Below are 24,785 nucleotides of genomic sequence, written 5' to 3' on the forward strand. Positions count from 1 at the left end.
AAAGGCCCATTTTGTTAGTCAAAAGCATTAACTCAGACGGTCTACTCGTCACTTTGCTCTTATGAACTACAATTCATTGTCACTTTGCCCCATGAACTACAACGCATTGTCACTTTGCCTCTATGAATTACAACGCATTGTTACTTTGATCGTCTGAGTTAACGCTTTTAATTGACAAAATATGAGGTTTTAGACGTAAAATAGTAGTTCATGAGGTTCAGGTGTCCCAATTGATAGTTTATAGGTAGAAAATAAAAATGTTTTGTAATTCACGAGGAAAAAGGTAGTTTCCCCGCATTTTAAAGTTTTTGGGCGTTTTTGAGAGTATGAAACTCTGACTTTGGCACAACAGCAAATAGAAAAGTTAAAATTGAAAAGTAGACTTCTCTCCCAAATTGTATCCTTGCTTTTTTGTTTTTTTATAGTTTTCTATGATAGACATATTTTGTTATTAGCCATGTGCTTCTCTTCCAAAAGTAAGTAGTTGTTTTGATTTTCTCTTCAATTGCATCTGTAACTTTCAATTGCAGTTTTTTTTTTTTTTTTTTTTTTAATGAATAGGTTCTTCGAAGACAATTTTATAGTTATTGTTGTTTCTTTTTGTTTTAAAAATTATATGAGTTACTAAATTGCTGTACTATAAACTAACTAGTTTGTCCATTTTTATTATGTTTTTCCAAAATATATATATATATATATGGTTATTTTTATATAAACCGCCTTTTAGTTCACCTTTCTTTCTGATATTTGAACGGCCCTTACAATAATGATTATCTGATTCCGTCACTGTGTTGCAAGTGTAAAGTTTGGGATGATTTTACATAAAAGAGTGATGCACAAAATGACAAGCAGCCTACTTCATAATTTGACGTGCTAAAAAATTAACACTTCTAGAGATTTTCAATGCGGTTTTTTATTTTTATTTTTGATGATAAAGGCAAAACTGGTGATAAAAATCTGCAATGATAGGAGAGAAGATCCAACTTGTAACACGTTCATGGAGAGTTGCAATTCATTCTTACACATAATAATCAAACTCATGATGAACGGTGTCCACTCTAGATATGAAAAAGGGATTTTGAAAAGTTTTTGTCTCATCTTATTTTTCAATGGGTCTGAGATTTTAAAAAGTTCTAAGAAACTTTTGCTTACATGATTAAATAGAGCTAATAATGGGTCGGGTCCAAAAGGCTTCAGACATAAAAATGTGCAACTTAATTTTTGTGTGCCCTAAATGGTCTATCATTAGTTTATCAGATTTATTGGAATGATGCTCTTGTGGTGGCTTGCTATCTGATGTCAAAAGCTAGCTCTAGATGCAGAATTAAAAAAATAAAAATAAAAAATAAAAAAGGGTGGGGTAATATGAGAAAAATTAACTAGAAGTAAACATTTAAAAGGACACAAAATACTAGGGTATAAACTCCAACAAGAGAATAAACTTAGTCATACAACACAAAGGGAGAACATGATCAACAAAAATGAGCCTATAAAATACCAATCCGGTCCAATAATTTCTTAATGTTGACGTGACATTGCCAAAATCCATCCTTAAATCAGCCTTAGTGTGATATATAACATTTCTCCGAAAAAAAAAAAAAAAAAAAAAAAAAAAAAAAAAAACCACTCCTTTCCCTTGCTCTATTATTTTTTGGTGAGTGTGACGAATTTAATAGGCCAACATCTATTTTCTTTAATGTTGCACATCGGATACTAGTTTGATGCAAGTAAACAAAAGTTTGTTCTCCATCTCCAAGTTGTGTATATCCGTGCCTAGTGAATGTTTGATGAACTCTTTCAATTTTCCTTATTACTGCTCCCTTTGTAGCAAATTTAAAGGAAGAAATATTGTGATGGATAACTAATTGAACCAAATTTGAAGCAAGAATTAAACCAAAACAACAACAAAAACTAGAAATCTTACAAGGCTCTCATAAATTCTAAACCAGATGGAAAATTGGACTCTATTAAAATAAGACTAGGGTCGTTATCATTATCCTGATTCCTGGTATACATGAAAAGATTTTTTTTCATCCATGGTTTGGTAACTATTCACAGTATATCTTTCTATATCTAAGAGCTTGCAAAGCCACCAGAAAGTGGCAGGGAGGTTTTCACAGCATGCCTCTCAAGCAACAACTGCTTTGTTCTGACAAGATTTCACACTTGCTAATTGTTGGAAAAAGGTAATGCAAGGGAAAGTGATAGTGATAAAGAGACTTCATCATCATCTTTATTGCTTTTGTTAACCTGTGGCTCAAAATGCTTGTCTTGGTCAGTTCTGTTGTCCATGATACCAAGAAAGGAAGGCATGACTCCCTGCTTGTTTGATTTGTTTTCGACACCCAAACAAAGCTCAAGATTTGGAACCCCGTGTTCCGACCGACCCCTTTCATCGTTTGGAAGTATTTGCCTCTCTGGTGAAGATGCAGCCATACTATAGACTCCACCCCATCTGGGATTCTCGAAGGATGGAAGTCTATCACCAAGATACTTTGTGCCTGTAGAACCATCACATCCATACGCCACACTGAAACAGCTCTTCATCCTCTTACATTCACGTTCTTGGTCTACAACATATTCTTCGCTTTCTTGAAAACGACGTTTGAGATCTGTTTCCTGCCTTCTAACATCTCTTTCTTCTCTCTGCAGGAAGAACAAATACATCAGTGCTAAATTCTGATACTCAAAGGGTTGTATATTGCTCTATAATCCAAAACTGGATGATCAAAATTTACAGCTAAGGAACACTTTACTTTTTAATTCAATATTAACAGACTTTTGGCAAGGAAATGGAGGTACTCTATAACCAAATCAAGATAATTAATCAATAAATGGAGAGAGAAACATAAGTATTTCAATCAACAAAGCACCAAAATTTCACTGTGGCATTATTAGTTACTATCCTGCATACAATATATGCCTGAAATTCAATAAACTTTTCTTTTTTTTTTCTTTCCCTTGAACACAAAGCTACCAAGTGTATTTGAAGAATTTACTTATATTTCACTTAACATTGAGTAATTACTCTAGGGAATATATCAGTACCCTCTTGGAACTCTGTATGTCTTGTGAGCAGCTAACCCTTCTTCCTCGAAATACACCCCAAAAAAACAATAATTTATTCCAACCTGCCAAGGACAAATAATATAATATAATTTAAAGAAGTGAATGAAAGTTTGTAAGCGGGTCTCCAAATAAATTTCTATACAACTATAGAAGTTAAGGTCAATACTACTTACGCTGAGAGTTTTCAGGCAGAGAGTTAGATGAGAAAATTAACAGTTCCGCGCCATCCAAATTTACTTTGAGTGCTGAGTCATTCTTAATCATGCATTCCAGCAGGCTCTTGTAGTTCCTTCCATAGCTACATAAAAAGCATACAAAATGTGAATGACAGCATAAGGGAGAGTACTTTGACTTGCACAAGGAAATACCCATACGTACCTTCCAAGGTCTTTGGCAAAAAAGTAGAGAGCAATATTATCTTCTGTAGCATGATTTTCAGAGAACTGAGTTGGCCAAATGCTCAAGCGGGGTACTTCCTGCAATATAATTTTTTGAGGAAGCTTGAGAACTACTTCAAGAACTTTAGGTGAAGCATAAGTTGATAAGTGCGCTTGGACCCCGTTACAAGAGCTTGGAAGTTTTACACTTCTCTGAATTTCAAATTCGCCTCTGCATGAATGTCAGATACTCTTGCATGAGACATAATTAGCAAGGTACAAAAGTGAGTTGAGTTAAAACAAACACTGGCAATGAACTTTCAGAAAAGAGCAAAAGACCATACTGCCATATGCAATGAAGCTGTGGAACAGCAGAAATCTGAGACGGAATGGCTGCCGTAAACCATGGAAAGTTTCTCAAATAGGGAATTTCATTGGAAGGAAACATAGTATTTGAATGATTTTCTTTTGTAGCAGAAGCTGCTTCTGTGGAGTGCTCAACATGCCGGCTCACATCATCAAACCCATCTGGATATTTTAAGCCTTGCTGCACCAGATGACTAAATGGGTTCAATGAATTATGTGATAGCTCATGACCCTGGACAGCCTCGAGGTCATGGTAGTTGGATACTGATGAGAATGTTTCACCACGAGATGCATTTTCTTTTACACTCGATGATGAGATACCAGAACTAGCAACTGGTGAACTAACTGTAGGATGAAATTCAGCCGTATAATTCACTTGAGTTGACTGGCATTCTTTTGTAACCTTTGCATCAGCAGCATTTGAAAGGTGTAAGCTATTGTTATCAAATGACAAGGATTTACACAGTATTCTGGTACGTCCTTCCTTTCTCTTGTCCTCAACAGTAGTAATGCTGGCAATTTTTTGCTTTTGGACACTGACATCTTTTGCAAGATGGCCTTTCACTTTCGAGTCTGTAATGTTAAATGATTTTGACTTAAAGAGAGAACCTGCGTGGGAAAATCTTAAATTAAATAGACTACAACTCAAAGAAGACATTATAATGAACAACACAGGCTTGTGCCCTAAAGCTATGAAGTAAATACTCACCCCGCTGCAACTGAATTTGTGATTGCAATTGGGATGGTTTATCACCTGTCATTGCTGGTAAGCAATCATCTTCAGGAAAATATTTAAAAGATTTGTCATCTAGAGAAGTAACTTGATGGGCTGGCTTGATTTTGTCTTACCTGAATTCTTAGACGAAGACTTCCCATGAAGTAGAGATTTACTGAAGGTTCTTGAGGCCCTGGATGATTTAACACTTGTTTCAAGACACCTTTTTGTCACCAGACCAGCTTCTGAGTTTCTTGCATGTTTCTTAGCAGATAAAAGAGAAGAAGAATTTTCTTTCTTTGTTTGGATTTCCTCAACATCTGAACCCTCTACGTTCAATTTTAAACCACTCTTAAATCTGAAAGCGCTAGCATTTGTAGATATTTCAACAACTCTATTCATGAATGAATCGTTTGAGGTTCTAGCAGTTTTTGGAGCTTCATTTTGTATGTCCATTTGCACCCCAAGCATGCATTCTTCACACATCCAATCGCCTTCAGGAACTTTGTCCAGTTTAACACGCATGCAATAGCTGTTTGATAGAAAACAAAATGTCAATCTTTCATCTTCCTGGAAAAGGGAAGAAAATGATGGAACACTCATGCATATAGTTTACTTTAAAAAGGAAAAGGGAGAGAGAGAGAGGGAGAGAGAGAGAAAGTCAAAGATCCAGAAGATATTTACATGTGTTCAGCACCGTCATAGCATTTGCTACAAATAGAAAGAGACTCTTCCCGGCCTACATCACCGCAAATATCACAAACTTTTACCTGTTGTTCAAAACAGACCGTCAATGTTATTATACGCAATAAATGCAGTATAGAGGTGCTATATCTATAAAAAAGTAAAATGGTGATGAAAAACCAAGCAGAATACAAACATATAGATTCACATGAAAGACCAAAAGTAGTTTTGTGCTGTATGACTTAAATCAAAATTTTAGCTTGGCTTTGTCAGAAAGCAAGTTAAATCATATCATTTTCAAAACTTTAACCACTGTTTTCATGGAATATGCGTAAAAAAGTTCAAATAAATTCAATGGTGCAGTACCAGAATTTATATTTTTTTTAATCATGGTTTTATCTACTTCTCTTATGTAGTAATAAATGTTAGACTTCAGAATCAACAAGTGATCGTGTGATATCAACATGTTGCATATGTCCATAAGTTCATCTGTATCAGTTCATGTCTAGTATGTGTACCATAATTTCGTTTAACCAACATGTTGTAAGAGTCATGATTGTTGAAGATGGACTGAAGACCATGAATCTATATAGAATTGAATGGCAAAAAAACCTGCTAAGACAAGCAGTTCTGGATCTAAGGCTTCAGTAAGATTGAAGAAACTGATTAATCCAAATTTGGACCATGGACTGGTGCAAATCATACAAATTTGTGAAAAGTTACGAAAATGATCTTGAATACATTGCCAATTTAGAAGTTTCAAGGACTGGAAGAGGACAGTGGTAGAGCTTAAGTCTTTTATTCTTCAAAACTCTTTGGACAGCTATGTTTGTCTTTCCTAATTTGCTTAGTTTTCATAATTTTCTTGTTCTCTTTTCTCCTTCTAGCTAAGACTGCTGATTAAAAGGCATTGCCATGACAATTAGCATGTGCTAGGCAATTAATATTAGAACTTTACCTATCAAAAAAATATATATATTAGAACTTATTATTGTTATTATACTACGGCCATCAAATCATTAAGTTATCTAAAAAACAGAGTGAATATGTTGACCAATACACATCTCAATAGCTATAAATATCATAAAATGAACGCTTATAACCATATCTGATTATCCAAAGCACTACCTTCTTAAAAACATCAAAATAATAATGACATAAAAGTTATTGGCTTTCTGAAGAAAATTAGAATATAAGATAAAAAAATAGTACATAGCACATCATCTTCTATGTATTGGTATCTCAGGAAATCTTATGCCAGCCTTCAATTTACAGAGTATTTCAACAGAAATTCAGTGTATATGTCTGTGTATAGGTGCTCACATTATTTACATGGCAAAGCACCACCAAGGCAATATTAGACCTGCTAAACAAGCATTTGCTTACACCTCTAAACTACCAAGGCCTTTTTCAATGTCCCCCCTAAGCTTCAAAAATTTGTAATGTGGGTGTCTAATTTACAGCCCCTTTCAATCACGCCCTCCATTAGCAATTTTTGTTAAATCTAACAGAGGAATAATGAAAAATCATAACAATAGGGAGTGATTGAAAGGGGCTAAAAATTAGCACTATTGCAAATTTTTTAAGTTTAGCATGGATATTGAAAAACATGTGGTAAAATACGATAAGTGTAGTTCACCCGATGCCAAAGCAATATACAGTAGCAAAATATACCAAGAAGGAAATTTTACATACTTCATCCTCCAATGTAATTGATGTATCATTGCAGTCACCAATCTGGGATTGCAAAGGAGGCTCCTGTATATTGGGCTCTGCAACCACTGCACAAGAATTCCCAATGTGGTCCTTTTGATCTAAACATAATACAGCTTCAACCGCCAAATTTCCGTTATTCATTTCAGCATCATCTATCATAGATGCAGCAAGGTTATGCACATCTTGCATCTGTCTACCAACCCTGAAGGTTGCCACTCTTTTTAATGATGATTCCACCTGTTCCTCAGAGCAGTCAGAAGGCTCTCCCTGAAAGTGAAGACAGAAATAAAACTTCAAACCATGGGGAATTTCATTAACCAAAATTAATTAGCCACCTAATGAAGAATCTAAATTACACACCTTCAGCAAGTTAGCACCAGCACATAAATCTCTCAAGGAAGAAATTTCTGATTGATCTGATTTGCTTGAAATATCTGCTACAGCCTGCGCAGATTCTTTGTCAAAGTTTGGCCTCCAAGGATCATGATTGTCCACTTTGTCAAAATGACTACTACTAGCCAGATAATGGCAGGCAGGTTGATCATTAATAGCCTTTTCAACAGCAGGAACGCTATCAACTGAAGCTGAAGTACACAATAAATTCTTCATGTTGGCATCACCATGATGATCTCCAACAATCATTTTTGTGTAGTCTGATCTACTGATGCACGAGACATTATCACCGAGGCACTCCATTTCTTTCTGCTTCTGAAGCTGAATTGAGTACACTTGAGGATAAATTATTTGCACTTTTGGAAAATCATGCTGTCCTTCAGCGGTAGGGCCAGTGTTTACCTTTACATGCATCTCAATGTTTTCTGAAACATCAGTGGACTTCAAAATAGGTTTACTTTCTACATTTTCAGAGAATGAATCATGACTACAACATGCACTAAAAACATTGCTTATTTCACTGCTTGTGTGCTGTCGACCATTGCATCCACTACTCGACGAAGGAGATAACAGATCAACATCACTAGAAGAGCTGCCACAAGCTGCTCTCCTCTTACAGGCTTCATCTGAAAACGCATCAACCTTGGTAACCATTACTGATGCCATTCGTTCGAGATGCATAGATGGTGAGCATGGGGTGGCAGGCACGTTGCATGTACTACATTCTTCTGCCTTTTGAAATGTACTGTTTGAGAAGTTGCATGTCCTAGACTCTTCTCCCATTTGAAATTCACACCTTGAGAAATGCCTATCAAATTGTTCTTCAGTGCAGGATGACCCCTGCTGCAAATGCTATAGAAGATTAAAATAAGAAAGAAAAGGTTGTAAATTGTAAACAAACATAATCCAAGGGAAAAGCTAATACGAAACAAAAAAAAACAAAAACAAAAGTAACAAAAGATAAATTGAGCAAGATTACTCATGATGTTACATTTATACAAGCACAATGGTTATCTGACACATGCATTGTGCCAGAATTGGCAACTTTATATTCGTAAGACATGACAACAATGCAGTATTCTAAAAAAAAAAGAAGAGTGAGGAAAAAACACTATAATAAGAAAAAATGCAGAAGAATCAACAAATACTTAGATTATTTTAGTTATATCATAACAAACCCTAATGAATCAGATCAACTATGTAGGAAAAGAGCTTTTGTGAGCTTAATTATTGAAATCTTATATGGGTCCCAAATGAAAAACACAGTTAGTGAACAGTATAAAATTCCCAATGCTACAACAAATAAAGAAAAAAGAAACAAATTCCAGGCTAAAACCAAAAATGCTTCTATGTCCAGCTCATGCTGTAATTCTTTACTTCATTCACTTTGAAGTGTTCATGCAACATAATTAAACTTTTCGAGGGGATGATGTAACGACCTAAGAAAAGTGCAAGTCATATATGATGGTATCACTCTAAAACTACTAGTTAAGTTACGATTGGAGTTTTCTAGTATCACTCATAAAGTACGGTCTCACACAGTAAGAAATAAATATAGGACTTCACACCCATCAACACCTTTATAATCTACCCACTCACAGTGGACAATCCATCTTCCTAATGTGGGAACTACCTTTATTGGGTGTCACAATCTCTCCCACTCAAATCCTTGACATTCTCGCTATAGTCTATGTCATGTAGTGTCTCAGTACCACATAGTGTTACTTAGTTGCTCCAATACCATCAATAATGAACAGATAAGTGTTAGTCACATTTGTGCTATCACTCCAAAAAGACTAGTCAAATTACAATTTGAGCTCTTTAGAATCACTTATAAAACCCAGTCTCACCTAGTAAGGAATCAATGTGAAACTTAGCATACATGAGCACTTTTATAATCCACCCACAAAAGTGAGTCATTCATCTTTTCAATGTGGGACTAATTTTCTGGGGTGTCACAGACACTGGGGGGAGGAAAGCTGAAATAAAAAATTTATGCTATTCTGATAATGAGAATTAAATGCCCATTCTCTCCGTAAAAAAAATATCCATCCTATGAAAAAAATCCATCCAAGTATATTCCTATTCTGTTTCATTATTCTACTAGCAAACCAGCAAAGACAGAAACTACAATTTACATTTTTTTTTTTTTTAATTGCTAAGTTAAAACTACAACTTACAATAAGAGGATAACCTAAAGGAAAACTGAAATACGCCAAAACCGTGCTCAATAGCCTTTAAAATAATTTGTTCTTTCTGAAACAAACAATTTTAACTCTACAATAGCTCTCCAACATCACATTTATTAAAATATCTACAGAGATGGCCCCAACTAAAAACTTTCAATACAGTAGCACATAACCAAAGTCTTTTTAATTTGAAGAGTATTACAAAAAAATTGTGTGATCAAATGCAGACTAGAAAGTAATCAAAAGAGACATGCAATATTTCCTGTGGTTGGTTGCTAAGAAAATGTTGTGCATAAAAAGTACTCATTCACGATTGCTACGACAATGAATTAGTTCGGGCCAGTTTGTTGTGCATCAAAAACTTAAACTAAATGATCACAATGACATTTTGAACAACACCAATAACAATTTATACCACTCTATAAATCGTCACAGAACTGACAATCTTAAACCACCCAATCCAACTCCAAACTGTAAATTCACAACTTTCATCACTAAAAACAATGCGAAGGTAAATAGAATACCTTTTCCCTTAACATCAATGAAGCCCATATACCCAGCAAAATCATTCACAAAACACATAAAATTCACGCCAAATGCTCCCAATCAAACCACAAATTCCATCAAAATTACAACTTGGAATGTAAAACCAAGACCCACATAATAAAACCAACCAATTCCACCCAGAAATGACCCATTAACCCCACCAAGAACCAGAGACAGACAAACTACACAAAGAAACACAGAGAGAGAGAGAGAGAGAGGGAGAAGCAGCACAAGCACATGCCTTTATGGGTACCAAACCTTCTTCTTCCTCAGTACCACCATACAGCTCTCTCACAGTCCTAAACCTGACCTTCTTCATGTCCTCCAATTCCAAAAACACCAACCCATCAACATGAACACAAAAAACTTGTCCACACACTAAAAGAAATGGAGTAGAAGAACCACTGTTTATAAACGTCCTCGAAACTCCCACAACACTGAAATGAAGAAAAGCCTTTGTGTGTATAAACAACCTTTTTGTTTGCCTTCTCTTAGGGGCAAACTGAACTTTTTTAATGTTTTTTTATTAGGTTGCTTTCTTTGGAGGGGCAGATTTTTTTTGTTTTTTTTGTTTTTGTCCCAAGTGGCGATTCTGTGTTTCTTATTTAGTAGGGCAATGTCGGTCTGTGGTAGGCCGTACGGGCTTTGTAGTGTTCTGAACTGTCGGATGAGGGGGTCCTATGATTTGTGTTTAGTTAGGGGTGGGCAAATTAACCGTTACCGTTTAACCGGCCGTCTACCGGCTTCGACCGAACTGATATAAACCGTAGCCGATATGCCGATATCCTTATCGGTTAAAAAAAGTATACCGGAATTCGGTCCGGTCCGGTCCGGTCCGGTTAAGCGGTTCTTATCGGTTAACCGGTTAACCGATAAGAAACCGGAATTTTTTTTTTTTTTTTTTTTTTTTTTTTAAGTCCTAGTCCCAAAACGGTGCCGTTTAGTCTTTTAGAGAGGTTTCCAAATTCCCACAAGTGACACAGGTTTCCGAATTTGTGTAATGGTGTTGCCCATGACTTATTTTCCTTTTGCTAAGTGACTTTAATTAGTTAATACTTTGTTTATTATTCATTAATGAATTTTATTTTAATTTGAGTTTGGGTAGGTTTGATGTTTTTTTTTTAAGTGATGGCATTTGATGAGATTTCTTTGCCTTTGGTAAAAACATTTTTCATTAACTAGTTTTGCTAGTATAATTAGCATTCATTATGTTAATTAGTCCATTTGCTTTGGAAAAATGTATTTTATAATTTTTTATTTTTTTTTAAAAAAAAAAAGTTGAAGTGGATCAATATAAAAAAGCTTCAATTTTTAGCCCCAAAAACAAATATTTGGGTCCCAACAAAAAGTATTTGGTCCCTAAAACAACTCATTTTTAATAAATTATTTTAGCCCAACAAAAAGTATTTGGGCTCTCAAAAGTCAAAAAAACTCATTTTTGGTTTTTGGCCCAACAAAATAAATCAATATAAAGCTATCGGTTAAATCGGTTAACCGGTTTAACCGGACCGTTTAACCGTGTACCGTTTTAACCGAAATTATCGGTTAAAATTCTTATTGGTTCGGTATCGGTTAATAAACCGTTTAACCGAAAATTATCGGTTAATAACCGATAAGGTCCTTAACCGGACCGTTTTGACCGATACCCAGGCCTATGTTTAGTACTGCGTTCGACGGTTGATATTTGAAGGAAGCCTATGGCGTTGGTGTAGGGTGTGCCGCACCGTGCACGAACTTGAAGTAGATGGTAATTTTGGTATGCAGGGATGGTTTTCCGGTTTTACGGGACTACGTGTTTGTTTGTGGAATTTGAGTTGTAATGAGATTTAAGCATAATTAATGTTATTTATTATATTTTTATACTATTATTATATAATAATGATGATTTGGCAATAAAAATTAATATTTTGATTAATAAGGGGCTATAAAAATAAAAAATTAGTGACTGATATTCACTGTTACATTATTATAATTATATGACAATTGCATAAGAGTCTACTAAATATTATTTCTCAAAATATATACAAGATTTTAATTTGATAATTTAAAATGGGTCAAATTTATTAACTCTACTTGCAAATTTTGGGGAGGATTTGTGTTGGGTTCGCAGGTCACATAAAAATTTATTAACCCTTATATCAAATGTTGGGTATAGATCATGTTAAGCAGTTGAGGGCCTAAAATTGGCATGAATATAAAACTTTATAAATCAATAATAAAGTGACTCATTTAATTAAATAAGTTAAACTCTTTAACGTTAATCTACTAATTTTAAGTTGAGTTCATATGTGAATTGTGTTAAAAATTATTAACCCTACGGATAAGGAAGAGGCAAATTTGGCTAATTTGGTTCTATGCGTATTTGGTATAATTTTTAGGTTATTCTGTCACCTATTATTCACTAAATTCAGTCTCTAATGTATAGATTTTTAAAATTTTGATCATTTTGTTTCAATTAAATTACTTAAAAAAAAAAAATTGTGACATTAATATGTAAAATGAAAAATGGTAAAGATCATGTGATAATGGTACGCCATGTGTCAGCATCAGAATGAAGGAGCACCGGTGCTGACGGAGCAGGTGAGCTTTTACGACCTCAACGGTTGGTAGACACGCCACGCGTTGGACCGAGTTGTACGCTAAATGCATATCGGGATTTGCGCGTGTGTTGTTAGCAAGATATAGAAGAGCGAGCCAGCTACAAGATGACACGTGTCAGACGCGTCGGCAAAAGCTGTTGCTGAGATAAAAGCAATCCGGAAAGCGTACCAGAAGGGGGCCGTGTCCGTGTGGCGTGTGGTGTGCCGCTCTGTTTATTAATAATATAAAATTAATATTTTTATTTTTTTTTAAAATGTTTATTTATTTATTTAATATGAGACAAGGACGGTCGCACGCATATGGAATGTCTTGATCCTATCCATCCATTTAGGGGTGCATTGCATGTATTTGACGAAGGTTTGACGAAAGGCTCACAAGCCTCGAGGATTTGTTTAGTTTTGTTTTGGGATTTTGGAAATGAAAAAGAAAAAGAAGGTTAACAAAACATGGCTGCTTGTCTACCACTTGTACAGGGTTTGGGGGTTTCCAATGAGATTGCCATCATGTGTTTCGGAATGAGAGGAATTTGAGGTAAGATTTGCATTATGTTTTCTTCTTCCAAGACATATGTTCTCCAAGCTTGAGTAATAGAATAAGGTCATTTATTATGGGTTAGTCTGCCTTTGTTACTTATGATGCAGTGAGATGGTGGGAGAGGAATCGGTTTCTTATTATTTTCAATTGAAATTGAGAAGATTTTATTTGGAGACGGTGAGGAGAGAGTTGCTCAAAACTAGTTTAATTTTTCTTAGTTTTATGAGAGAGTTGTGACTCGTGTACTTGTAGATTTAGCTTCTTACTATGCCAAGCTATAGCATGTAGAAGAGCGCGAGGAAGAAGATAAGCAACTATTGGCATTATGTATGACTGCGATTAGACAAAGCAACTAAAGACATGTTTGCACCAATTGGAGGAGCAAGTTGCTTTGGTTTATGGATAGATTTAAGTAGTTTGGCGATCAATTGGATACTATGACTTTTGCTAATGATTGTCGCTGTCAACTAAATCCACGTTTCGTGGAGGATGATAACGATAATAGTGTTGTTGAAGAGTTTCAAATGCACATGAACAATAATCAAAAGTGTTTTGTTGTTTTGGAAATAAATAATTTTTGGTTTTCTATAGTTCAGAATTAGTAATTGATCATTTTTGAAAATTTCTATATATGAAGATAAATAAAAGACATATGAAGATTAATTTATCTCAAGTTGGTGCGAAAAGTTTTAGATTTATTAATTAGAGTCATGTTGGGATTAGTTGCAAGTGGTTTATCTTCCCATATTAAGTTGTTTTGTTAATTGAGAAGGATGTAATGAAAGGTATTGATTGGACATTCAAAAGATAAAGGTAATAATAATGACAATCCAAATTTTAGGATTAAAGCCTCTCTAACCCAAAGAGAATGATGCAAGCCAATAAGCCTGAAGTGATAGATAGAGTACAGTCTAGAATCCCTCTTATACGAGATAGAATATTCAGCAACTTCAACGTTTTCACAAACATACACTTTAACACCAAAACTTACGTTATAGAGGGATCTCGTTCATGACAACAACCGCACATTCATGTTGTAATTCCATTTACTGTTTGTTACAGCGTAAAATAATTTTTTTTAAAAAAAAAATGATAGTTTTTTTTTTTTTTTTAAATTTTTTAATTTTATGTTTGGTGTGATAAAAAATAGTAGTCAATTGGAAATGTTTTTTGGTCACATTGAAAAAGTTTATTTAATTTCCATAAAATGATTTTATGGTTTTAAAACTATAAATTATTTTCCGGGCATTCTCAAATCATCTAAGTTTGCTTGACAATCTTCTGAACTCAAATATTTTTTTAAAAAAATTGTGCTTTTATATGTTCATATAATTGAATGAAAATATAAAAAAGATTTGTGATTTTCCACACATGTTAAATGCACTATAAATTATTTTCCAAGCTTGAATTTCTCATTCTCAAATCATCTAAGTTTGCTTGACCATCTTCTGAACTCAAATATTTTAAAAAAAAAATTGTGTTTTTATATGTTCATATAATTGAATGAAAATATAAAAAAGATTTGTGATTTTCCACACATGTTAAATTCACTATAAATTATTTTCCGAGCTTGAATTTCTCATTCTCAAATCATCTAAGTTTGCTTGACAATCTTCTGAACTCAAATATTTTTTTAAAAAAAATTGTGCTTTTATATGTTCATATAATTGAATGAAAATATAAAAAAGATTTGTGATTTTCCACACATGTTAAATGCACTTTCTTGAAATCATTTTCCCACGAAAAACATTTTAAGTCGAAAGAAGCGGAAAAATTCACCTAATTTTTGTTAAAAAGATAAACCAAATGCAACAGCTTGAAAATGTCCTCTACTGACAACCCACATACGTACTTAAAGATCATTTCTTTCATTAAATATCAATAAATTTGTTTCTTTTAATAGAATTATTTCTAGATAAAATCTCTATAATTAGGATTCACAAAACAAGATTCTTTTTAAAAGGCACCAAACCCTCCATCCAATAAACGTTAATTGTTTAATTAATATTTTTCAGTACTTGTAACCAAAATGAAAATAAAATAATGAAAAAACCCATCAAATGATCAATGAAAACACAAGATGATCATGGACTTGGAACTCCTTGCCGTGCATGTGCTTTGTCCGGCCATAACTGTTGCTTTTTTCCTAAGTCTTCTCATTCTCTTCTTCAAGCTTTGCAGCCAATGTTGGAGGATGTGGCCCAATCTCGATGATCAGGAAGATCAAGGCGGCAACAACATGATCAACAGTCATGATCATCATCATCATGGGAATCATGAATTAGTTGGAGTGAGCATTTATTACCCTCCTCGAGCAGATAATCAAGAGCGAGTTCACCCAAACAACATGGAGCTTTTCTTGAGATTAAGGGATGGATTGAGCAGAAATAATCCTACGAGAGTGATGAGGCAACAAAGACATCAAACCTTAAAGAGCCTCCCGCCGCCGGAAGATTACGACAGCTACAAGAAAACCATGATCATTAGCAGCACAGAATGCGCCATTTGCTTGGAAGAGTTTCACAGTGGAGATTTGTGTCGGGTTCTTCCTCTCTGTAAGCATATCTACCATTTTCGGTGCATCAATCGCTGGTTAATGGATGATCTTACTTGCCCAATATGTCGAACTTCTGTCTGATCGAAAACAAACATTGATCTGAATTTGTAAATACATGGCTTCTGTTTTTTAATTAGTTTCTTTCTACTTTCTCGTTCTTGTTGGCAGGGGCGGAACTAAGATTTTGCATGTAGAGGGTCAATATATAATTATTTTATGTGTCTGCGCTCGTACGTATAAAATAAAAGGAAACGAGCCTTAAACTTAATTTCATATTAAATCATACCAGATTTTTGAAAATATTATGCACAAGAAAAAATTACATGAACAAACCACAAAGATTTAAAAACGGCATCATAAGATATTAATAGACTCAAAATTTTTTGTTGTGTTTTCTTTTTTAAAATCCAAATGGTGTATATGGAAAAATAAACTCAAATGCTGAGGATTTTTTTTGTTTTTGTAAAAAGAAGAAAGTAATTAGAACAATCAATCTAATCATGAAGCACATCTCCTCTTTTATATATATAAGAGGAACAACCAACATGGGAAAGAAACAACAGGTGAAGGAGGTCTTTCCCGTTTACAATAGAATCATAAGGGATAGGGGGAGGAGCCATGGGAATACAGCAAAAAGAGAATCTAGTTACGGCCCAACGTGTCACAAAATGAGTACAAAAGTTTACACTTTTATTGACTTTTCTAATTTCCTATGAGGAAGAAGTTGAAATAGCATCAATGATATCAAAGATGACACGAGAGATCCTCTAATCTTGAGATAGGCAAGGATGCTGGAGAGTCATAATATCCACTTGGGAGTCACCTAGCTTTGATAATAAAACTATCAAGAAGAAGGAATTCGCCAAAGATACCACAAGGAGAGCAACCAAAGCTTCACCAAAAATTGGGAATTGAAGACAAGGAAGGCTAATTTGTGAAACCGTACAGATGATATGGCCGTTATGATTACGACAAACAACAGCTTGAGCAGAGAAGGAATCTCGAATAGCAATATCAAAATTAATTTTGAACCGACCAAGAGGAGGGGGAAGCCAAGTTTCCATTAGAGCGTATGTCTTCAGTTGCCAGGCATAAAAATGCTTAAGGTTATTGATATGCCAATAAATACATCGTGCATCAAATGAAAGACCATCATGATATGCTTTGTTTATGTAGAATTATAGAAGCAAAAATTTGGAACTTATGACAATCTGCCTGTGGGATGATGCCGAGAGATGATAACATTGATTCAATCCATCTAAATGAATTTAAAACTTTTTTCAACCACAAGCTTTGAGATTAATTTATGCTTAATTTTATTCATCCAGTGTAAATATAGTACAAGTAGAGAACTCGAATAATAACTAGATTCAAATTATTAATACTACTAGGCTTCTAATTCTTACCGATGTGGGACTCGAATACACTTACCAGATAATGCATATTGTAGATAACACTATTAGATGTTACATCCTACACACGTTGGAATAGTACTCGAAATAAAACTAATTACATGCGACTTGAAAGATAAACTATTGACTCTACTTGAAGATAATAAGATAAAGATAAGACATAAGAATCTACATCTCTTCAAATCTCTATTATCATAACAATAGTACTTATCTAAAAGTAACTAATCAAAAAAGCAAAATATGTGTTTTAAACAAAGAGAAGACAAGCTACTAGGCATCATTTTTGCCTCATATTAGTTAAACAATATGAAATTTTTACCCTTGGAGTTTCAGGGGTTTTTCAATTCGAATATCAATGTTTAAAAATTGGCAATGTACCCTTTTAATGTTTCAAAAATTTTCAATTAAGACTCTCCGTTACTAATTTTCATTTAATTGATTGGAAATCATCCCACGTACATCTCATGTGAGATTTTGATGCACTGTATTTTAATTTTATCCTCATTAAAACCTATGAAACTACATAATTACCCTCAATTTCATAGGTTTTAATGAGGATAATTACGTAATTTCTTAGGTTTTAATGAGGGTAAAATTAGAATATAGGGCATCAAAATCCCACATGAGACGCACGTGGGATGATTTCCGTCTAATTAGACAGAAATTAGTAACAAAGGGTCTGAATTGAAAATTTTTTAAATATTAGGGACATTGTCAATTTTTAAACATTGGGATTTGAATTGAAAAATCCTTAAAACTTCAGTGAGGTAAAGTGAATTTTCCCCAAATTTTAGAGTATTTGTTAAATATGCTCTTAAATAGCTAAATTTAACTTTATAATCAAGATTCTTTTAAAGCCTATTTGGATTGCGTTTTAAAGGGACAAACACCATGTAAATAGCCGGGTGGAAGGTCCTCTAGCTAGGTTCCAATCCATGGTAATTATTTTGGGAAAATTCACTTTATCCCTCTTAAATTTGAGGTGTTTTTTAATTTGAATCCTAATGTTTAAAAAATTTGTAATGTACCCCATAATATTTTAAAAATTTATAATTAACACCCTCCGTTACTAATTGCTGTCTAAAGTAGACAGAAATGACATCACATGCGTCTCATGTGGGATTTTTATACTGGGTCTTCCAATTTTGCACACAACCTAGCTAGTGAAATGACATAATTGTCCCTCATTAAAACCCAACGCCTGTTTTGAATTTTTTTTTTCTCGCCCCCTTTTGGGTGTTGTGTGGGTGTTGGAGTGAAAAAAGAAAAGGAGCAGATGCCGCTCACCTTCTCCTATGCCGGCAATTTTCGTGTACTTAGATGGCAATTAATAACAGATGGTGTTAATTTAAAATTTTTGAAACATTAGGGGAGTACATTGCAAATTTTTAAACATTGGAGTTCAAATTGAAAAACGCTTCAAACTTCATAGGGTAAAGTGAATTTTCTCCTAATTTCTTCAAAATATTGTGATCACCTTAACTTAGAACAGGTTTATCATAGAGAAACTATGTTCTAGTTTAAACTAAAATTTACGGCATTGCTACACTTAAAAGGCCATTGTCAGGACCCCCACCAACTCTCAGAAGCCATAATACGGATACTATAAAACGAGTTGGTGGACACTGGACAGCGAGAGACACAGAGGGAACGCACAACACATTACAGGCTGAGACCAGGATTGGCTTGTGCTCAATCACCGTGTCCGCATCCACCAGGCCTCTTGGGTCGCATTCTCGACCACATCTCCTCTTTCTCTCTCTCTCTCTCTGCCTTCCTTCGTGTGAAATCTACGCTCCACCAGTGGTTGGCATCCTTTTTGTCGTACCCAACCACCGTCTTGTGGCTCTCAGTCCCTAAGATTCAATTCCCTTTCCTAGATTCTCTTATTCCTTGGAAACCCATTTCAGAGTTTCCTCAGACGCTCCTTCCGGGACCCATTCCGTTTCTTTTCATGGGTATTGTTAACACTACAATAACCATTTATGATTTCGGTTATATTCTATTCTCTTCCCATTATTTTACGTGAGGATCTAACGCTTTCCCTTTTTTTTTTCTAATCAGATTTGATTATCTGAGACAAGAGGCCGGATTTCCTGGTGTTGGGCTCCAATCGTTTTTGCTCTTGTTTAGTTGGGTTCTTTCAGTGAACGTGAAAGTCTGCTCCAGTAAGTTTGCTTCTTTTGTTCAAGTGATTTGCATCCTTTATATTTGTTATGGGTTCTCTTCTGTTTGAAAGGCATGTGTAATTGAAATTTGCAAATGTAATGGATTTGTGAATTTCCGACACAGATAGAGCCAATAGTTGCCATTTCGTGTGTATCAGTGTAGAGTAATCGGAAAACAGTTATTGTAATGAATGCACATTAGATGACAATGGCATGTTTTGTGCAACCGTGGTAAACCGAAATGACTGCCAATCTCAGTTTAGCGTGTAAGAAAATTTTGGGGTGTTTATTTTGTTTGTGAGATTAGTTGATGTGCAGTTAGAAGCACAGAAATGTTCACTCTGTTTTTTTTTTGATAGATAGTGCAAAGCCAGTTATCATAAAGCATTCATGGTAACAAATTGATTTTGCAATTGCTCTCACTGTGTTGGTGTGCGAAAGAAAATGGGGATTCTTTTTGTTCTCTCTATATCAATTTAAAATTGCTTGATATCCGAGGCATCTAGATTTTTACATATGTTTTAGATCTTATTTTATTATCAAATGCTCTTTTTGGCGCTTCACTTATTGCTTCTGAACTTCCAAAGCTTGGAAAACTATCCCTGACTTGGTATGTGTAAACCTTAGGATTTGATTTAATCTGAAAGGGGAAACATATGCTACGGTTTCTGAGGCTAGCCACATATGCAATCCTTGGAACTTTAAGGATCACAGTGGTTTTTGGCATGCTTCAAGTAAACCCCGACTTGGTATGTGTATACCTTAGGATTTGATTTAGACCACAGGATCTGAGGCTAGTCACATAGGCAATCCTTGGAACTTTAAGGATCACAGTGGCTTTTTGGCAATCTTTAACTATTATGATAGTTTGGGGAAAGAAATGCAGAAATAACCATTCATACTCTGCACTGTATTGTCTGTAAATTGGAACGAATATTATCTTAATGGGTTGTAAGTTCTAGTGTCCTTCTAGAAGACAGCTGAATGCTAAAACTGTAGGTTTCATAACATATGTCCCTGATGGCCACATATGATGGATCCTAACTTTATTAGAAGAGATGCCTATTCTTTTCATAGATAAAAAATGGAAGTTCCATGAACTAATCCTTTGGGGGTAGAGAAGTATTTCTAATGTGCACATGAGCAATTACATGCAATAACTTGTTTTCATTCTGTTTTGTGGAGAGTCAAAATGTTGGTTTCTTGGCAATAGTCATAGAGAGAGAGAGAGAGAGCACAATAAACTGCGGTTAAGTAAATTAGATGAGCACAACTTCTCATTTATACCTTCACCCAATCAAACTACGTTCTCCTTAGATGATATATAAGTGGAGTTGGTTATCTCTCTCAACTCTCAAGGAACGAAAGAAAGGGATGGTGTTGCTTAGTGGAGTGAAGAAAAGACTTAGTAGGTTTGTTAGTGGTGATTCCTTCAGGATCCTTCTATTTAGCAAGTGCCAATCATCATACCCCTCATGTGTAGGACCTTCAAATTCATGACAAAGCAGTAACAAAATTGAAACGCTCAAATTTTTGTTTCTTATCCCATGTATCCCATCATTCATCTTCCTGGTATATTATAATCTTTACTCACATATCATTGCAAAGTAAAAATGTTGTAGGTCATTTACAGATCTCTTTCTATTCCTACTACACCACTATAAATAAAGAAAGCAAAAAATCCCTTTCTTCTTGCCCATGTATCACATGGACTTCCACTTGTACCTACCATAACATAAGACCAGGAGAGTGAACTAATCTTAGTCAAACATCCTGGTACTTATGGTTGTCACTTGTCAAGGATTTTGTGCAGTTTGCATTTGATGTGCCCTTTTGTTAAAGGGATAGAAAGATAATGGAAGCAGAGAAAGGGATTTTGCCTATCCCTTCTCTGTTGTTCAGAAGGATGAGAGAAAAAATCAGTTAGTCCTTCTCTTCATTTTTAGTCTCATCCTTTTTCAGAGATATAAAAAAATCCTCCCTTTTTCTCTCATAACTGAATTTGGAGAAATAGAATCCACCATTCCATTTCATTTCCCGTCTTCTGTCCCACCGCATTCTCTTCTATCTAATAGATCTTAACCTCATTTGATAATAGAATTAATCCAATACAAGCACGAGTTTCTCTAATTAACATTCTATCATAAAATTGATTCCTGCTTTGAAGGGTGAGGCCTCCTTGTGTATGTTTCTTTCTTTTTAAGATACTAAACTTTCATCAAAGTCCAATACTGATGTCATGAATGCTTCAATCAGATATTTAGGCTTTAATGTTTTAACTATGTCCATTGGGATTGTAAACAAGTCACTTAACCAAGTTTTGGGCTGTTAAAGCTTTTAGTATTTAGCATGGACTTGACTCAAATGGTGTTTGAGCTGCAGAGTTCTCATCCAAGCTAAATTCTACCTATTTGAACTTCACTTATGCAAGTTTAACCAAGCTTAACTTCTTTCATGATCCTAAATGAAGTTGTTTGTATCTAACTTCTGAACTTTTGATCTGCTTTTTTTTAACTTTTGTTAAAGGTCCTTACTAGCCACTGTAACGCTCTTGAATCCCCATCAATTCCTTGCCCTGCACGCTGACTTTTATTTCAGCTGTTCTTGAAAGGGTTGTATGTTGGCAAAGGTTTTGAAGGGTATATGTTACTACTGTGACACAACATTAACCTTGACCTTAACCAGGCTTATTGGGCAATCAAGCTTGAATCTTTGACTCTTTTAGTGTAGGGAATGATAGTTATGCTTGCTAGCTTGTTTTGTTCATGCTTTATAAACTTCCTGGGCAACATAATCTTGTTCAAGCCTCATTCCTCACTTTGGTTTTAGATATATGTGTTAAGTTAAACAAAACATCGTCTATTGAGTAATTTTTAGCTGACACACGTAGTCGCAAAAGGCTCAATTGAGTTGAGTATAGTTAGCTCTCTGGTCAAGGATATATGCTTTAGCCTGGCTAGGGAGAGAGATGGTTGTTCAATTGATTGTCAGGGTTTATGGATTTTTCATGTTATTTTTCCTTATATTTCCATCAACAAGTTCAAAACGCTGCCTCAGGGTCACTGGTGGAAACGGTGCTGGGAGTACTGGGGGGATTATTTAGGTTTATATACTTTTGGAAAGTATAGCAGCTGTTGCAGGTGATTTGGTGTGGAGATAATCCAATTGTAAACTTGTGGTTGTCCTAGACCTGGCTTTTACCAAAGGCTTCAGTTCAACAGCTAATGTTATTTCTTCTTAATGCTAGGAAAGCGATCCTTTCTGGGATAAACTAGTTCCAATTACTTAATAAAAATAATTTCAAATGGTGATCCTTTTCTGAGCTTCATATTGCCAGTAGGATTCCTTTTCTATCCTCTTCTTGTTATCGACATTGCTTTATTTTTTAGCAATATTGCTTCTAAAATGTTCGTTTGGTCATATTTTTTAGTGGACTGGATATGCTCATGGCAATTGGTTGTGATATTTTCTGTCACAAGCTTAAAGCTCTAACTAGAAATTTTCTCAGCACCTTCTATTACAAGCATAAAAATTTATATTTTTCTTGAACCTGAATAACTTTTTTATTCATGATACTTGGTTGCGTCCATTCTCAATTTTCTCTTGTAACATTGACATTTGCAGATGGATGTTGCAAAGGACTTGGCTGCTGGGACTGTTGGAGGAGCAGCACAATTGATTGTTGGGCACCCCTTCGACACCATTAAGGTCAAACTCCAGAGCCAGCCTGCTCCACTCCCAGGCCAAGCTCCCAAGTATGCAGGTGCAATGGATGCTGTCAGGCAAACAATAGCTGCTGAAGGCCCTAGAGGTTTGTATAAAGGTATGGGAGCTCCACTGGCAACTGTGGCTGCCTTCAATGCCGTTCTCTTCTCTGTGAGGGGACAACTGGAGGGATTATTGCGGTCTCATCCTGGTGCTCCACTTACAGTTAATCAGCAAGTTGTCTGTGGGGCAGGGGCTGGAGTTGCCGTTTCCATTTTAGCTTGCCCCACTGAATTGATCAAGTGCAGGTCAGTACTTTAGTGGTTACTTTCTCTGTCCTTGTAGTGTGTGATCTGATTTCTGAATCCTGAGATGGGAAACTCTCCTAAAATTCGAACTTACCCGTTAACTTCTTTTGATTTACTATAAAGAACAGGTTGCAAGCCCAGAGTGCATTGGCAGATTCCGGTGCGGCTGGTGTGGCCGTGAAGTATGGTGGACCAATGGATGTAGCCAGGCATGTTCTCAGATCAGAAGGGGGTGTAAGGGGTCTGTTCAAGGGATTGTTTCCCACTATGGCACGTGAAGTTCCCGGAAATGCTGCAATGTTTGGTGTGTATGAAGCTCTGAAGCAGTACCTAGCAGGTGGCCAAGACACTTCTGGATTAGGAAGAGGCTCTTTGATTGTGGCTGGAGGCTTGGCCGGAGGTTCCTTCTGGCTTTCAGTCTATCCAACTGATGTTGTCAAAAGTGTAATTCAGGTAGATGATTACAAAAATCCCAAGTTCTCTGGCTCCATTGATGCCTTTAGAAAGATCCTGGCTTCGGAGGGAGTAAAAGGGCTGTACAGGGGCTTTGGACCTGCCATGGCCCGAAGTGTTCCTGCAAATGCTGCATGCTTCTTGGTATATGAGGTGACAAGGTCAAGTCTGGGATAATTGCTTCTTTGGGTTTTAGTGGTTAAGGATTTGGTTGAATTAAAGCAAAATGATTCTGAATAAACCTGTTTAATTAAGAGATTGTTTCGCAATGCCGGCAAGCTCTTTCTACTCTGTAATTCACTTGGTTGCTGGGGAAGGAACATTTTTTCACCGATTGATATATAAAGGCATCAGTTGCTCCTCAACTTTGCTTTTTCAGATTCTCTCTTTGATTACTTTTGTATATATGACAAGGATATAATAAAAGTAACCAATTGATATATAAAGACGATGGAAGAGAAATTTCACTAACAAATCAACTTCTTTTTTGGGTGTATAATATTATAATTTGGCTTTAATTAATTTCAAGTCCTATAGTGTGGTCAAAGTCAAGCCCTCTCATGTCCTCAATAACTCTCGTATGAATTGTGGAATTGGACCCATTGGCCGAGGCGGAGCTAGGATCCCGTAAATGTAGGGCAGACTAACAATTAATCAATATAAAATTATATTCTATTTTAATGTAATTTATCAAAATATTAACATAAATAATTTCTTTATTCCACACTAGTATTGCATGTCTAATTAATTGCTTCTAGTCGTATTTAATTATTTATCATTGGTATGCAATTATTTTGATGTTATTTTTCTTCGTATCAAATAGAAGTATTATGAAATTAAAGCACACTAGAATACAAATAAGATAGCTGGGAGGAGGGAGAAGATAACTACTTTTTCTTTTGTAGGTAAATCATAAGAAATTTTATTAAAACTGATTTTATTAATTAAAACTGATATTATTAAGGCATGTATGATTGTTGTAAAATTAATTT

General features: G+C 35.2%; 2 protein-coding genes across 8 annotated transcripts; one reads left to right on the plus strand and one right to left on the minus strand.

Moving 5' to 3' along the window:
- Window positions 1-1,936: 1,936 nt before the first annotated feature.
- Window positions 1,937-10,557, minus strand: LOC132175344 (ASI1-immunoprecipitated protein 2). 7 transcript variants are annotated; one of them, XM_059587253.2, is made up of 11 exons: window positions 10,297-10,552; window positions 7,288-8,160; window positions 6,907-7,194; window positions 5,212-5,297; window positions 4,662-5,059; window positions 4,522-4,590; window positions 3,791-4,421; window positions 3,448-3,678; window positions 3,243-3,367; window positions 3,049-3,131; window positions 1,937-2,646 (listed from the first exon to the last, which is right to left on the minus strand). In XM_059587253.2, the coding sequence occupies exons 1-11, from the start codon at window positions 10,372-10,374 to the stop codon at window positions 2,170-2,172; spliced, it is 3,339 nt and encodes a 1,112-aa protein (XP_059443236.2). In that variant the 5' UTR covers window positions 10,375-10,552; the 3' UTR covers window positions 1,937-2,169. The 7 variants fall into 7 exon arrangements, with proteins under 7 accessions (XP_059443236.2, XP_059443235.2, XP_059443239.2 ...); XM_059587252.2 differs by having other exon boundaries at window positions 7,288-8,163; XM_059587256.2 differs by having other exon boundaries at window positions 4,522-4,566; window positions 7,288-8,172.
- An 8,205-nt stretch (window positions 10,558-18,762) lies between these two features.
- LOC132174998 (mitochondrial carnitine/acylcarnitine carrier-like protein) lies at window positions 18,763-24,171 on the plus strand. Its single transcript, XM_059586786.2, has 4 exons — window positions 18,763-19,117; window positions 19,224-19,327; window positions 22,952-23,340; window positions 23,469-24,171. Exons 3-4 carry the CDS (start codon window positions 22,952-22,954, stop codon window positions 23,968-23,970), a joined length of 891 nt encoding a protein of 296 aa, XP_059442769.2. The 5' UTR covers window positions 18,763-19,117; window positions 19,224-19,327; the 3' UTR covers window positions 23,971-24,171.
- The last annotated feature ends 614 nt before the right edge of the window (window positions 24,172-24,785 follow it).

The sequence above is a fragment of the Corylus avellana genome, chromosome 3 (assembly GCF_965113065.1).
Source record: "Corylus avellana chromosome 3, dhCorAvel1.hap1.2, whole genome shotgun sequence".
Classification (NCBI taxonomy): Eukaryota; Viridiplantae; Streptophyta; class Magnoliopsida; order Fagales; family Betulaceae; genus Corylus; species Corylus avellana.